Source organism: Lissotriton helveticus, chromosome 3_1, assembly GCF_964261635.1.
Source record: "Lissotriton helveticus chromosome 3_1, aLisHel1.1, whole genome shotgun sequence".
In the NCBI taxonomy this organism is placed as follows: domain Eukaryota; kingdom Metazoa; phylum Chordata; class Amphibia; order Caudata; family Salamandridae; genus Lissotriton; species Lissotriton helveticus.
The window spans coordinates 1,920,460,709-1,920,477,583 of record NC_136061.1 but is presented as its reverse complement, the minus strand read 5'-3'; the positions used below and the strand labels follow the sequence as shown (position 1 = coordinate 1,920,477,583).

The window sequence follows — 16,875 nt, the reverse complement described above, 5'->3', positions numbered from 1 at the left end:
TGAGAAATCATTCATTGATATCCAGTTAAGCAAATTTATAGTAAGTAATTCCTTATTTTCGCTACCTCCCTTTACAGGTGCCATAAAATGGGTAGGCCAAACAGATGACATGAAATGGAAGTGGTACTTTTGACATAGATTAAACAGCTAGCTAGTCTAGGTGGCATTGCAGGATCAGTTAACTTCCTGTTGGGGATATTATAGACTCTAGACAAGTCTTGAATACATTTATTTTGAATAGGTAACTATTGTATTTTTGGGATAGAAAAGAAAGATAAAACCCATGGGACGGAAGAAGCAAGAGAGAGCAGGGACTGGAAAGAGAAATTGACAGCGTGGTCTAGAGTTTAAGGACTGTACATGTTCATGTCTAACTTGTATCTCTTTATTGTTATTTTTGCAGCTCGTCTGTAGTGCATGTGCCTGGTGTGAACGATATTCAGTCTCCAACCTCTACCGGACAGAACCTAACGCAGATCTCGCGACAGTTGAATCCAACCCAGGTGGCCTGGTCAGGAAATCGCCCTCCATTTGCAGGACAGGTAGAGCACATGCCTATTCTGCTAACACTGTTCACTATTACCTATCTCAGTAGCACTTAAGAAGGATCTGCTATTTCTATACTCACTGCAACGAATGGCATTTGTGCAAAGAAGGGAGCCTTAAAGCCAGGGTCCATGACAGTAAAGTTCACATTAGAGCAAGAGAATGCAACAAAAGGAAATATATTCTATTTAACTAATACTCTTGTGTGCTTAAAAGACAGTGTGAACATATTAAACATTTCATTGTCGTGTGCAGTGTAAGCTATAGATATTAAATGTATATCTGTTTGCCTATCACGTACCTATATCAGGATCATACTCAATCAAGTTAGATCTCTCTGAGCAGAATCTTATCTTCGCTGAATGTTGCTGGCTGTAGTGGGACTGCTGTTGTGCGACGGCTCATCTACTGACCTCTACTACACACATTTCTGCTCTTGCCTCGGCTATGAAATCCTATTTTATGTGTTTTTATAAGTTCTCTGAATATGTCCAAAATCCCAGCTCACTTAAGTTCCTTACGTGAACACAAGGAGTGCAATCGGCTATTGAAAAGTGTTATCTAGATGTGTGGGTCCACTCTTAGAGCCGATGCATAAACATGAGATTAAGAGTCTTTCATGAAAAGCTGCATTCAGGCAGTTATATCTCTTCAGTATGTAGAATCACAGAGTTGCAAGCACTATGGCCCTCATAATGAGTGGCCTCTTCATTCTTATTTTACCGTTCAGTCTGAATTATGTGGTCTGCATTTAGTCCTAGTGCTAGTCCTATTTAGCTTCATCCACAGATTTTAACTGCTGCTGCTGAAATTTATGTTTGAAAGTCCACTGAGAAATGACGAATTACTACAGAATCTGAAGCAAATTAACGTATTCTGTGGGAAATCCCTATTCCTAAAGTGACGCTTATAATCTTATTTGTTATCCTCCTGAGTTAAAGGTATCCTGGATCACATAACTCTGGAGGAGCGGAGTTCCCAAGAGGATTACTCGGGAGCTTGGAAAGTGGGCTTGTGTGTAAAAAAAACTTTAGCTGTCTTCCTCAGAGACTAAGGGCCCCATTAGGATGGCTAGCGGACTTCTGTCCGCCCGCCACCCTATCGGTGTAGGGACCCGCCGCCAGGGGTGCGGCGGTCCCGCACCACAAATTAGGAGGCAACCGCCACCCTGGCTGTTGCATCCCATATTTTTTCTTATCGGTTTAGGTACTTTCCTTGTCCATCAGGATTTTCTGTCAGTCAGCGCCATGAAGCCCCTGGGTGTACGTGCGCTTTACAAGAAACTGTTAACGTAACATAACATAACATATTGTAAACTTTGCGGTGGGTGCTGCTGTGAGCAGCACCCGCTGCAATGCCAGAAAGACAGGTTGTGCATTGCCAGGCACAACATGGCACGTTGTGCGTGGCAATGAGGGGGGGTACCATAGGTACCCCCCAAGTGAAGCCATACACCCCCACCCACCCATGGGCCCGCATGGGGCCCCTAAAGCAATAAGGCCTTCACCGCTAAGCATCTTAATATGGATGGGGGTATCTTCCAGACACCGCCACCATATAATGCCCGTGTTCCGTGTTTGTGACGATTGCCGACTGGCAGAAATGCAGTGGACAGACTTTCCATCCACCACTGTACCCCCCCTCCATGGTAATATGGGGGGGGGTACAGCGGGGTAATGTGGGAAGTAATTTGTGTTTAATTAATTGATATATAGTTAATTAATGTTCAATATTTGATATTTATTTTGGGTATTTGTTTATCTTTTTTGTGTGTTTTTACTTTTAAATGGGTAAAGGGCGGGTATTAAATACATTTTAATTATTTTTTAATAGTAATTTTTAATTTTAAAATAAGTTTTAATTGTGTTTTATTATTTTATAGTTTAATTCTGATAGATACATCTGCCAGTGGATTCCTCACCTTGTGAATATCCACTTGCGTCAGCAACATTCGGAAATTCTTTTTGTAGCTTCGCGCCGACGTGGACGACGTCACAGAGGCACGGCATCGCGCGCGACTCCGCTGACGTCACCGACACCATAATAGGCCCACGCCGGCGTGATGACATCAGTTCCCTTTTTTCCGCGTCGTCGACGCTAACGGTTTTCAAGGGATCGTCTGTAGCTGTATAGTAACTTTGTTACTTTGTATTTCTACTGGTGTTTTCTTTGCCTTCTGTCGTGATGTCTACGAAGAAGACTGGATTTAAAGCGTGCAGAGAATGTGGCAAGATGATGTCTATCACTGATCCACACAAGTGCTGCGTTTGGTGCTTGAGCTCCGATCATGACGTCGAAGATTGTCCTTCTTGTAAAAAGATGACTCCGAAGGCACTCCGGGAGAGGGAGACGAAACTCCTCGTAGCGAAGTTGAAGAACAAAAAGGATAAAAAGAGCCTGCGGTCACTAACTCGGCGTTCAAGGTCGAGGTCTCGTTCGAGGTCGCACTCTGAGTCGTCTTCGGCGCATGCTTCGAGGTCTTCGAGGAAGAAGCATAAGAAGAGGAGTCATGAATCTCGCCATCACTCTGAAAAAGACTCGAGTTCAAGGCCGAAGTCACAGGTGAAGTTACTTCGAAAGGAGGCAGTGGCCTCGGCTTCGGAAGAACAGGTCTCCGAGGGTGAGGCTTCGCGTGCGGATTCGCCTGTGTCACCCAAGCAGTTGCCGAATCCTTCTCCGAATCCATCCCATCCTTCGGGTCAAGAAGAAGAAGAAGGTGATGAGGAAGAAGGAGAAGGAGAGGGCGAAGCTTTGTTACCTGCGGGTTCGTCGACCCCGGTGCACCAGCCTGAGGTGGAGGCCGAGGTCGAGAAGACTTCGCTCCCTCAAGAGCAACCTGGGGGCTCTTATCCAACCTTTCCGGCTCCAGGTCAGGATCCTACCCAGTTCCTGAATGCCATGTATGGAGTTTACTCCGGGGCAATGTATCCCTCTGGTGCACCGGTTGGTCCCACGGCTCCATTAACATTTAATCTGGGTGTCCCCCAGGCTTATGCTCCTGTGCCTTTTATGCCTTTCATGCCGGCTCCAGCTCTGCATTGCATTTTCCGGTGCCGCCGAAGCCTTCGACGCCGAAGCCTTCGACGCCGAATCCATCGACGCCGATACCCTCGACTCCGGTGCCGAATCCAGTTCGTCCTCGGGTTAAGCTGCCTCTTCCGACTTAGAGTTCGGCGTCTGCTCCGGCTCCGGTGGAGTCGGTCCCGGATCCGTCGATTTCGTTTATGAAGGAGAGGTCGAGGCGTGAGGCACAGAGGCTTCTGGAAGAGGAGAGGTATCGTGATGAAAATTTGGAGGAAGGTGAACTGCAGGATTCGGAGGATCCTTTTGATGACCTGAGAGAGGCTAGTGGTCTTGAGCTGTCTCCTGAGTGGGATTTGGCCTCTGTATCTGATGTACCTTCCAAGGATGTAATAGCTTATCACGTTGTTATTAAGAAGGCTGCAGACTTGTTGAACATTACTCTGCCTACTGCTGAATACAAGTTTAACGTTCTAACTGAGGTCCTTCACTCGCCTTCCTCTGTTATTGAACCAATGCTCCCATTTAATGACGCTTTGGCTGAGCCTATTTATGAGGTGTGGAAAAAGCCTCTGACAGCTCCTGCTGTTTCAAGGGCGGTTGCGAGAAGTTATAGAGTAGCACCTAGTGACCCGGACTTCTTGTCAACGCACCCCCTGCCAGAGAGTTTGGTTGTGCAGGCTGCCTGCTCAAAGAAGTCTACGGGTGCTTTTCCACAGGTTCTTGGGGAAAAGGAAGCAAGGAAGCAAGACCAGGCGGCAAAGAAAATCTTTTCTTCAGCCAGCATGGCGCTAAAGTCTACAAATGCAACTTGCCTGATGGGTAGATACATCCATGCTTTGATGGATTCCGTCAAGCAATCGGTGCCTAAAATTCCTGAGAACGATAGGAAGGATTTTCAGGAGGTGATTTCTGACACTCAGGCTGCGGCAAGGCAGGTAATCCAGAGTGGGCTGGACACTGCTGATTCAGTGGCGAGAGTGATGGGCTCTTCAGTGGCTACTAGGAGAGCTGCGTGGTTGAAATCTTCAGAATTTTCTGTGGATGTTCAATCTGCTTTGATGGGTCAGGGTTGTTTGAAAAAAAAGCTAACGCTGCTTTAGAGCGGTTAAAAGACAGCAGAGTGACGGCAAAGTCTTTAAACCTTCAGACCAGGGGCTCTTTTGGAAAGCGATTCAGAGGATTTGGCAGATCTTCCTTTCGGGCCTACAAACAATCACAGCAGCAGCCTCAGCAGCAGCAAAATACGCTGTACAAATCGTACAGGGGCAGACAAAGAGCTCGTCCTAGAGGTCGCCAAGCTTCCTCCTCCTCCTCTTCCCCTTCCCAACCTCTTGCCAACACAGCAAAGCAGCCCTAGATCCGCCATTCCGGATCATGTGGGTCCAGTGGGGGGTCGGCTTACCCATTTTCTGCGAGATTGGGAATTGATTACATCAGATTATTGGGTTCTCAATCTCGTGGAGAATGGGTATGCTCTTCCCTTTTCGGGAATTTTCCCCCCAAACTACCCTCCTTGCCAGGGTTATTGTTCGGCGGACCACCTGCTGCTCCTGCAGGAAGAAGTCCTGGCACTGTTCAGGAAAGCTGCGATAGAGGTGGTCCGGAGCAGGAGAGGGGTCAGGGATGCTACTCCCGGTATTTTCTGATCCCCAAGAAGGATGGCAGACTTCGTCCAATCCTGGATCTTGAATCTTTATCTGAAACAAGAAAAGTTCAAGATGCTTACCCTTGCGCAGGTTCTTCAAGCGCTGCTGGAAGAAGACTGGATGGTGTTGCTCGACTTGCAGGATGCGTATTTTCATATCCCGATCCTGGAGTCGCGCAGGAAGTATCTCCGTTTCACGGTGGGGTCGCAACATTATAAGTTTGCGCTCCTTCCGTTTGGGATTACTACTGCACCTCGAGTTTTTACCAAGGTGATGGCAGTGGTGGCAGCCCATCTCGGGAGGGCGGGGATTCCTATATTCCCCTATCTGGACGACTGGCTGATCAAAGCAGGGTCTCCAGAGAATGTGCTCCATCATTTGCAAGAGACAACTCAGTTGTTGTTCAGGTTGGGTTTTTCAATAAATGTACCCAAGTCTCACCTGGTGCCCTCACAGCGCAACCTGTTTGTAGGGGCAGTACTGGACACTACTGTTTGTCGAGCATTCCCTCCACCTCAAAGGATTCTCGACATTCAGGAAATGATTCCTTTGTTTTACAATGGAGCGGTCGTTCCAGTCCTGAAGGTCCTTCGCCTGCTCGGTCTGTTTGCTTCCTGAATTCTGCTGGTCAACCATGCACGCTGGCACATGAGGGCGCTCCAGTGGTGCCTCCGCAGGCAGTGGTATCAGCACAACGGAGAGCTCAGGGAGTCTGTGAGGATCTCCAGAGAAACTGCAGCGCATCTGTCTTGGTGGAGCGTGGAGGGCAATCTGACTCAAGGAAAGCCCTTTCATCTGCCTCCATCGGTTGCCACAGTGATAACGGATGCCTCCACTCTAGGGTGGGGTGCTCATCTGGGGAACCTGGAGATCAAGGGTCTTTGGTCTCCAGAGGAAAGGTTGCTTCACATCAACCTTCTGGAATTGAGGGCGATTCGTTTAGCACTCAAGGCCTTCATTCCCTTCGCGGTCAGTCGGTTCAGGTCCTGACGGACAACACGACCGCGATGTGGTATGTCAACAAGCAGGGAGGAGTGGGGTTGCATCTTCTCTGCAGAGAAGCTCTGCGTCTCAGGTCCTGGGTTCAGGACCACCAGATTTGTCTGATGGCAAATCATCTTGCTGGAGTTCTAAACGTTCGTGCAGACAGTCTCGGTCGGCAGTTCTCAGCCGACCACGAGTGGAGGCTTCACCCAGAGGTTTGTCACGTCTTCCGGACGTGCGGATCTCCTCAGGTGGACCTCTTTGCCACTCACGAGAACGCTCACTGCCCGTCATTCTGCAGTCTACAGTATATGTTGCAGGGAGCTTTGGGGATCGCGTTTCAGTTGAGATGGGACTCACGGCTCCTTTAGGCGTTTCCTCCCATACCCTTGATTCCTCGGGTTCTGAGGAAGATTCGCCAAGACCGGGCCCAAGTTATCTTGATCGCCCCGGATTGGCCAAGAAGGGTGTGGTAGACAGATCGTCTCCACGTCTCCTCGTGCCCGCCGCTCCGTCTCCCTCTCAGGGCAGATCTCCTCTCTCAGATAGAGGGGCAGGTTCTACACCCCCACCTCCAGACCTTACACCTTCATGCTTGGAGATTGAACGGGGCAACCTCAATTCTTTTTCTCTCCTGCCTGATGTGGTGGATGTAATTCTTTCGGCCAGGCGTCTTTCCACCAAGTGAATCTATTCCTATAGGTGGTCCAAATTTGTTTCCTGGTGTGGAGAGAAATCTATTGACCCCTTAAGAGCTCGTTTGTCTAACATACTTCAGTTTGCTCTTTCTTTGGCCCAAATTTATTTACAACAAGGGGTGGTGATGGACAGAGTCTCTGAATTAAGCAGAATACTCTCACCCAGTCAAGAGATCAGGGCTAGATCCAACACCGTTTTTTAGCTCATTGCACCATCCCAGTTTCAGAACCTGGCTGTATGCAAATTAGTCTGTCCCTGGCCCAGTGCATCATGGGAACAGGGCAGACCAGACTACAAAAGCCAATTCTTACACTGGGAAGGAAACAAGCTTCCGGGGACCGGTTTCTGGCATTTCAGCCGTCTTCGGCCCGGCTTGCTTGAATCCTGATGGTGCAATGAGCAAGGGACTCACATCTGAGTATACCCTTCCACGCTTAGGGTGGACAAAATTATTTACAACAAGGGGTGGTGATGGACAGAGTCTCTGAATTAAGCAGAATACTCTCACCCAGTCAAGAGATCAGGGCTAGATCCAACACCGTTTTTTAGCTCATTGCACCATCCCAGTTTCAGAACCTGGCTGTATGCAAATTAGTCTGTCCCTGGCCCAGTGCATCATGGGAACAGGGCAGACCAGACTACAAAAGCCAATTCTTACACTGGGAAGGAAACAAGCTTCCGGGGACCGGTTTCTGGCATTTCAGCCGTCTTCGGCCCGGCTTGCTTGAATCCTGATGGTGCAATGAGCAAGGGACTCACATCTGAGTATACCCTTCCACGCTTAGGGTGGACAAAATTATTTACAAAAAAGCCGACGACGCCTGAAATGGCAGAAACTGGTCCCCGGAAGCTTGTCTCCTTTCTGGTGAAGAATTGGCTTGGTAGTTTGGTCTGCCCTGTTCCCATGATGCACTGGGCCAGGGACAGACTAATTTGCATATAGCCATGTTCTGAGCTGGGATGGGGCAGTGAGCTAAATAACGGTGATGGATCAAGCCCTGATCTTTGGACTGGGTAAGAGTGGTCTGCTTAATTCAGACACTCCGTTCATCACCACCCCCTTTTCTGAATCGTTTTTGGCCACTATAGGTGTGGCAGGGTATACTCAGACATGAGTCCCTTGCTCACTGCTCCATCAGGATTCAAGCAAGCCGGGCCGACGACGCCTGAAATGGCAGAAACCGGTTCCGGAAGCTTGTCTCCTTTCTGGTGAAGAATTGGCTTGGTAGTTTGGTCTGCCCTGTTCCCATGATGCACTGGGCCAGGGACAGACTAATTTGCATATAGCCATGTTCTGAGCTGGGATGGGGCAGTGAGCTAAATAACGGTGATGGATCAAGCCCTGATCTTTGGACTGGGTAAGAGTGGTCTGCTTAATTCAGACACTCTGTTCATCACCACCCCCTTTTCTGAATCCTTTCTTTGGCCCAGCAGGGTTTTGCTGTGGTGACTGTAAAGGGTTATTTATCGGCCTTGTCGGCTTTCCTTTATTTGCAAGACCAGCCGTCTTTATTTAAGTCACCTATTGTATTACGTTTTATAAAAGGTCTTACCAACAAATTCCCTCCAACTCCATTTATTGTGCCTCAATAGGACTTGAATCTTGTCTTAACCTATTTGATGGGTTCACCCTTTGAACCTTTACACAAGTGTCCCATGAGACTTCTGTCTTTTAAGACTGTTTTTCTTGTAGCAATTACCTCGGCAAGGAGGGTAAGTGAGCTTCAGGCTCTTAGTTCTAAACCCTCATTCCTGACCATTCATGCTGAGAGAATGGTACTTAGGACCAGGGCTGCTTTTCTGCATAAGGTGGTAACTCCCTTCCATCTGGGGCAGTCCATTACCCTCCCTACCTTTTATCCTCCCCCTCACCCTTCCAAGGAGGAGGAGCGGCTTCACCGCCTAGACCCTAAGAGGGCGGTGAGTTTCTACCTCGATAGGACTAAAGACTATCGTGTGGACGACCAGCTTTTTGTTGGATTTGCTGGCTGTAAGAAAGGAAAAGTGGTGCACAAGCGCAGGCTATCGAGATGGATTGTCCTGTGTATAAAGCTCTGCTACGCCCTGGCTGGTAAGGATTCTCCAGAGGGTATAAGGGCTCATTCTACTAGAGCAAAGTCTTCAACATCTGCTTTGGCTAGAGGTGTGTCTGTAGAGGATATTTGTAGAGCCGCAACTTGGGCCTCCCTCCACACTTTTGCAAAGCATTACTGCTTGGATACTGAGGTGAGGAGGGACGGCCATTTTGTGCGCTCTGTCCTCCAGGATTTCTTGGTATAGCTGAGTGGACACCCTCCTCCGGGAGTGGGGACTGCTGTGGGAATCTATTCACAAGGTGAGGAATCCACTGGCAGATGTATCTATCAGAAGAACAAGTTACTTACCTTCGGTAACGCTTTTTCTGGTAGATACAGTATCTGCCTGTGCATTCCTCACTCACCTACCCGTTTCCCCGCTGTCCACTCTTCTATACCTACTAAGTGTATATTTGAAAGATTTTTTAATGGATGTATTTATATATTCATGCATATTGCATTGGTTTCACACTGTGTGTGTTGATTTGAATACTGTGTACTATGTGTACTATTATTGTTTATGTTGGTCCGTCCGTGTGCCTCGAGGGCACGGAAAAAAGGGCGAAACTGACGTCATCACGCCGACAAGGCCCTATTATGGATCCAGTGACGTCAGCGGGTTCGCGAGCGGAGTCTTACCCTCTGTGACGTCGTCCATGACCTCGCCGGCGTGGAGAGCTACAAAAGTTTCCGATTGGCTGCTGCGCAGGGGATATTCACAAGGTGAAGAATCTACAGGCAGATACTGTATCTACCAGAAAAAACGTTACCAAAGGTAAGTAACTTATTCTTTACGGTTGGATCGCAACACTACCAGTTTGCGGTCCTTCCGTTTGGTCTTACTACTGCACCTCGAGTCTTCACCAAGGTGATGGCTGTGGGGGCTGCACATCTCAGAAGATCGGGGATACCGGTATTCCTGTATCTGGACGATTGGCTGATCAAAGCAGAATCTCCAGAGATAGTGCTCCATCATCTGCAAGAGACAACTCAGTTGTTGCACAGGTTGGGTTTTTCGATAAATGTACCCAAATCTCACCTAGTGCCCTCCCAGCGCAACCTGTTCATAGGTGCGGTACTGGACACTACTATATGTCGTGCATTCCCTCCTCCTCAGAGGATTCGCGACATACAGGAAATGATTCCTTTATTTTACAATGGAGCGGTCGTTCCAGTCCTGAAGGTCCTTCGTCTGCTCGGTCTGATGGCTTCTTGCATTCTGTCGGTCAGCCATGCACGCTGGCACATGAGGGCACTCCAGTGGTGCCTCCGCAGGCAGTGGTATCAGCACAGCGGAGATCTCAGGGAGTCAGTGAGGATCTCGAGAGAAACTTAAGCGGATCTGTCTTAGTGGAGCGTGGAAGGCAATCTGTCACAAGGAAAGCCTTTTCAACTACCTCCATCGGTGTCCACAGTGATAACGAATGCATCCACTCTAGGGTGGGGTGCTCATCTGAGGGATCTGGAGATCAAGGGTCTTTGGTCTCCAGAGGAAAGGTTGCTTCACATCAACCTTCTAGAGTTGCGGGCTATACGTTTAGCGCTCAAGGCCTTCCTCCCTTCCCGACCGCGATGTGGTATGTCAACAAGCAGGGAGGAGTGGGGTCGCAGTGTCTCAGCAGGGAGGCTCTGCGTCTCTGGTCCTGGGTTCAGGATCATCAGATTTGTCTGATGGCAAATAATCTGGCCGGAGTTCTGAACGTTCGTGCAGACAGTCTCAGTTGGCTGTTCTCCGCCGACCACAAGTGGAGGCTCCATCCAGAGGTAGTTCGTTATGTCTTTCGGACGTGGGGGACTCCTCAGGTGGACCTGTTCACCACTCGCGAGAATGCTCACTGACCATCATTCTGCAGCCTCCAGTTTCCGATGCAGGGAGACTTGGACGATGCGTTTCAGTTGAGTTGGGGCTCGCAACTCCTTTACGCGTTTCCTCCCATACCCTTGATTCCCCGGGTTCTGAGGAAGATTGGCCAAGACCGGGCCCAAGTTATTTTGATCGCCCCGGATTGGTCAAGAAGGGTCTGGTACACAGATCTTCTCCACCTCTCCTCGTGCCCTCCGCTCCGCCTCCCTCACAGGGCAGATCTCCTCTCCCAGATGGAGGGGCAGGTTCTACACCCCCACCTCCAGACCTTAAACCTTCATGCCTGGAGATTGAGCGGGCAACCTGATTTCCTTTTCTCTCCCACACGATGAGGTGGATGTCATCTTATCGGCCAGCCGTGACTCCACCAAGTCCATTTATTCTTATAGATGGTCTAAATTTGTTGCTTGGTGTGGGGAGCAATCCATTGACCCTTTAAGGGCTTGTTTGTCCAATATACTTCAATTTGCACTTTCTTTGGCCCAGCAGGGTTTTGCGGTGGCAACTGTCAAAGGTTATTTGTCGGCCTTATCGGCTTTCCTTTGTTTGCCGGACCAGCCCTCTTTGTTTAAATCTCTTATTGTATTACGATTCATTAAAGGCCTTACCAATAAATTTCCTCCTACACCTTTTATTGTACCTCAATGGGACTTGAACCTTGTTCTTACATTCTTGATGGGTTCGCCTTTTGAACCTTTACACAAGTGTCCCTTGAGACTTTTGTCTTTTAAGACTATTTTTCTAGTGGCAATTACCTCGGCAAGGAGGGTAAGTGAGCTTCAAGCTCTTAGTTCAAAGCCCCCATTTTTGTCCATTCATGCTGAACAAATGGTTTAGGATCAGTGCTGCTTTTCTGCCTAAGGTCGTAACTCCCTTCCATCTAGGTCAGTCCATTACCCTTCCTACCTTCTATCCTCCCCCTCACCCTTCCAAAGAGGAGGAGAGACTTCACCGCTTGGACCCTAGGAGGGCGGTGAGCTTTTACCTGGACAGGACAAGAGAGTTCAGGTTGGATGACCAGCTGTTTGTTGGATTTGCTGGCTGCAAGAAGGGGAAGGTGGTGAAGCGCACGCTCTCGAGATGGATCGTCCTTTGCAATAAGATGTGCTACGCCCTGACGGGTAAGGACCCTCCAGAGGGTATAAGAGCTCATTCCACTAGAGCAAAGTCTTCTACATCTGCTTTGTCTAGGGGTGTACCTGTAGAGGATATTTGTAGACCGGCAACATGGGCTTCCCTCCACACTTTCGCGAAGCATTACTGCTTGGATACCGAGGTGAGGAGGGACGGCCACTTTGCGCGCTCTGTCCTCCAGGACTTTCTCGTATAGGAGAGTGGCCACCCGCCTCCGGGAGTGAGGACTGCTGTGGGACTCTATTCACAAGGTGAGGAATCCACTGGCAGATGTATCTATCAGAAGAACAAGTTACTTACCTTCGGTAACGCTTTTTCTGGTAGATACAATATCTGCCTGTGGATTCCTCACTGATCCACCCGCCTCCCCGGTGTCCACTCTTCTATGCCTGAGTTACTGTAATGTATATATTTTTATTGTCAAAGAAAATGTTTATTGCAATTTGTTTTCCTGCATTGGCTTCACATTGTGTGTGTTATCTGGACATTGTGCACTGTGTATACTGTGTATATATCTGCTGTCATCGGTCCGTCTGTATGCCTTGAAGGCACGGAGAAAAGGTCGGAACTGATGTCATCACGCCGGCGATGCCGTGCCTCTGTGACGTCGTCCACGTCGGCGCGAAGCTACAAAAAGAATTTCCGAATGTTGCTGATGCAAGGGGATATTCACAAGGTGAGGAATCCGCAGGCAGATATTGTATCTACCAGAAAAAGCGTTACCAAAGGTAAGTAACTTGTTGTTTAGGTGTATGATGTGGAAAATATAGTATTAAAGTGTGTGCAGTCCGTTATTGTTTATTAGTGTTCTTAAATAATGTTTTAATTGATTATTAATTATGTTAATTATGTAAATAAATGTAAAAAAAATTCGTTTTAATTAATTTTTTGGTTTGTAAATATTTACTAGTTTATAAGAATTATTTTATTTGTAAAAGTTAGTATTTTATTATACATACTATTTGTAGTTTTTTATATGTAATTAATATAATGTATTCTTTTTATGTTTAATATTTTTTAAAATATTGTTTATACATTTTTTTTTTAAGTTGTAATATATTTTATTAAGTGTGAATAGTAATTTTTTTTTCTCCGCTACACAACACTTTCCCTACTATTGCACTCTCTGGTGTGGGAATAGTAATTTTTACACCTCCGCTATCCAACGCTTTCACTACTGTTGCACTCACTGGAGTGGGAATAGTAATTTTTTCCCCTCCGCTATCCAACTCTTTCCCTACTGATGCAGTCTTTGGAGTGGGAATAATAATTTTTTTCCCCTCCGTTATCCAACACTTTCCCTACTGTTGCACTCACTGGAGTTGGACTAGTACATTTAAATATTTTGCTATTCAACACTTCTCCTACTGTTGCACTGACTGTGTTGGGACAATTTAAGTTTAAATATTTTTCATAGTTTAATGTTTTATTTTATTCTAGAATTTTTTTACATTTTAAATTATTTATGGATATATGTATTTTATTTCTATATAATTTTAAAGTTTTTAAAGAAATTAAATATAATAGTTTATTAATTATTTTAAGTTATGTTATGTTATAATATTTCCATTTCTAGAGCGCACAGCTGCCCCAGCCTTAAGTAAAGGTATATATATATATATATATATATGTGTGTTCCCGGCACATGAGCTGCAGATCACACACTATGGATAGATGGCCACCTAGTGTTGGGCCCGGATGTTTGCAGTTTGTTTTGTTGTAGAAAAGTCTTTGGAAGTCACGGGATAGGTGACTCCTCCTTTGGATGATACTGCGCATGGGCATTGGCTCCATCCCCAGATTGTTTTTTTTTGCCACCGGGCTCGGATGTGTTTCCAGCGCTCCGTGTTGGAACCGTTTTCCTTCGGCGCACAATCCTCACCAACTTACAGAAAATAAGTTTTGAACGCTTTTCCACTCGACGCTATTCTTCAACATCGAATACTTCGATTCCAGTCGTAGTCGACGGCCTTCGGGCCCAGCTAGGCCTCAACTCCAGCTCATGGAAAGGACGCCATTCAAAAGGTGTCCTCGATGTCGGTCAAAGTTTACCCATGCCTTCATGAAGTGTGTAACCTTTGCCTTTCCCCGGAGCACGAGGCCAGAGACTGTTCCACTTGTGCCTCTTTCTGCTCCAAAAAGACTATCCGGGACCGAAGAGCGAGAAGAACAATGGCTCAATCTTCAGCTTCCATTCCGGACGACATCTTTGAGGAAGGCGTCAACGTCCCAGAACAACACGACGTCGACAGTGGTTCTGAACAGGAAGAAGATTCGGAAGTCGAGGACATCACTCCAGCGCAGCGGGTCGTAAGTAAGACAGTCGACCTCGACCCTTCCTCGACACACCCAAAGAAGGCCACGGTCACACACTCGCCCTCGCCCTCGGGCGCACACCGACATTCTGCTTCTACAGCCCCACCTTCGGGCCCGGCTAAGAAGCCAATTAAGCCTTCAGGCGACTCGGGCCCGAGTCAGCCTTCGCACGGTGCCGGCGCACATTTACCGGCACCGAAAAAGACATCGACACCGGCTATTCCGACGTCCAAACATTCACCGCCGAAACCCACCACTACTCCTTCGGCACCTAAACCAAGGTCGGAACCAAGCAAACCAGCTTCAGATCCAAAAAAACACCGGCACCGAAAAAACCATCGGATCCCAAAAAAACGGCGGATCCAAAAACAATAGCGGAACCGAAAAAATCATCGGATTTGAAAAAAGCTTCGGAGCCGAAAAAGACTCCTGCTTCCCCAGTAAAGGACATTGTCAAAAAACCAAGACAAGCCGCTTCGGTGACGAAACCTTCCTCCGCACCAAAAGATCGGACTCCTGCAGAGGATTTACCTTATCCAGACCCTGCTCAAAAGACTCTAGCTAAGGACCCAATCACTGGACAGTTGATTTTGGCCTCAAAAAAGCGACCACTGGACACACCAGCTCCAGCTCCGCATTCAAAGAAGGACATGGCTACCTCTCCCTTAAGACTGCCTTCCCCTTCTCCTCCACCTATGCCATCACCACATCCTCCCATTCCACAGCATTCCCCAGCATCCTCTATTGCACCAGACGATGACAACAGGGATGATAGCTCTGATGACATGGGGGGTAACTTAACTGATCCAGCCACCCCTACAGGATCGCCTGACCCATGGGATGATCATACCACTCCAGATGTCCCAAAAGTCCCTCAGGATGACTTATACCCCTCAAGGCCTTCCCCACCAGAAGACACTATAGGGTTTAACGAGTTAATACAAAGGGCTGCACAATATCATGTGGTAGACATACATACAGACCCTGTAGAGGAAGACTTCCTAATGGATACCTTTGATAATGCACAAATGTCCTCATCCATTTTACCAATGCTTAAGGGAGTGATTAAGAACGCCCTTGAAGTCTTCAAGGACCCAGTCAGAACTCGGGTCATTAACCCTCGTTTGGAGAGAAAATATAAAGCTGCCCCCTCAGACCCAGCATATATTAAAGGTCCGGTACCACTAGACTCACTTGTAGTTTCCAATGCACGCAAGAGAGCAAACTCGCAAACATTAGGTGATGCTGCACCACCAGATAAAGAGTCTAAGTTACTTGACGCATCAGGGAAAAGAACTGCGTCTCAAGCAGCAAACATGTGGCGTATCACCAACACACGGGCATTATTAGCCAGATACGATAGGGCACATTATGACTAGTTAGAGTCATTAATGAGACACCTCCCTGACAGGTACAAGGATAGAGCAAACAAGCTTATCCAAGAGAGTAAAAACATTACAAACACCTCTATTCGATGTGCCCTCGATGCAGCAGATACTGCATCTAGGGCAGGTAACACCAGCGTTTTACTACGCAGACATGTCTGGCTACGTATATCAGGATTCAAACCTGAGGTACAAAGTGCCATTCTTAATCAACCCTTTGATCAGCAACACCTATTCGGACCCACATGGATATATCTCTTGAGAAAATGAAAAAGTATACAGACACCGCCAAATCTATGGGAGCCCTGCAGTCGCAGGCTCCCAGACGTTCATTTTGTCGCTCATCCTATAGAGGTGCCTCCACAGGATATTCCTCAGACACAGCTTCTACCTCGTACAAAGCCCCTACGCAGTCCACTTACAGCAAAGGCTAACAAAGGGGTGGTTACAGGGGTAACAATAACAAAGGCAGAGGTAAGAATAACAACTCCCGCTCTGCTTCTACCCCTGCCCAATGACTCCCTTCCCCTTCCCCCGTCCCATTCCACTCCTGTCGGGGGAAGACTCCAACAATACCTGCCAGCCTGGGAAAACATCACGTCAGACAGGTGGTGCTTCAAATAATTCAATCAGGTTATTGTCTGGAACTAACATCTACCCTCCAAACATACCACCCAAGGAGCGTCCAATGTCACAGTAACATTTAACATTGGTCAGACAGGAGGTAATATCCCTCCTGCAGAAAAATGCAATAGAAATAGTTCCAGAGCATCAGAAAAACAAAGGAGTATACTCCCTATATTTCCTAATACCAAAAAAGGACGGATCTCTAAGACCCATCCTAGACCTCAGACCTCTAAACATTTACATACAGTCGGATCATTTCCATCAGCACGTCCTTCCATTGCTGGTACTAAACGACTTCCTTGTCACTCTAGATCTCAAGGACGCCTACTTTCATATTCCCATCCACACAGCGCACAGAAAATATCTCAGATTTGTGCTAGACGGGCAGCACTACCAGTTCAAGGTGCTCCCATTCGGAGTCATAACAGCGCCAAGGGTGTTTACCAAATGCCTAGCAGTAGTAGCAGCACACTTAAGAAGACAACATATTCATGTCTTCCCGTATCTGGACGACTGGCTCATAAAAGCCAGCTCATACAGCCAGTGTGTACAACACACACACTCACGCTACTATT

The 16,875-nt window shown here is 47.5% G+C and overlaps 1 protein-coding gene across 2 annotated transcripts in view; it reads left to right on the top strand.

Annotated features, from left to right (window-relative positions):
* The window catches only part of ARNT2 (aryl hydrocarbon receptor nuclear translocator 2), a 677,642-nt gene that overhangs the window by 629,711 nt on the left and 31,056 nt on the right, over positions 1-16,875 (top strand). For both annotated transcript variants that reach the window (XM_078682932.1, XM_078682933.1), the window contains one exon: positions 404-542. In XM_078682932.1, coding sequence (XP_078539058.1) covers positions 404-542 — 139 coding nt within the window. The remainder of the gene's footprint in view (positions 1-403; positions 543-16,875) is intronic.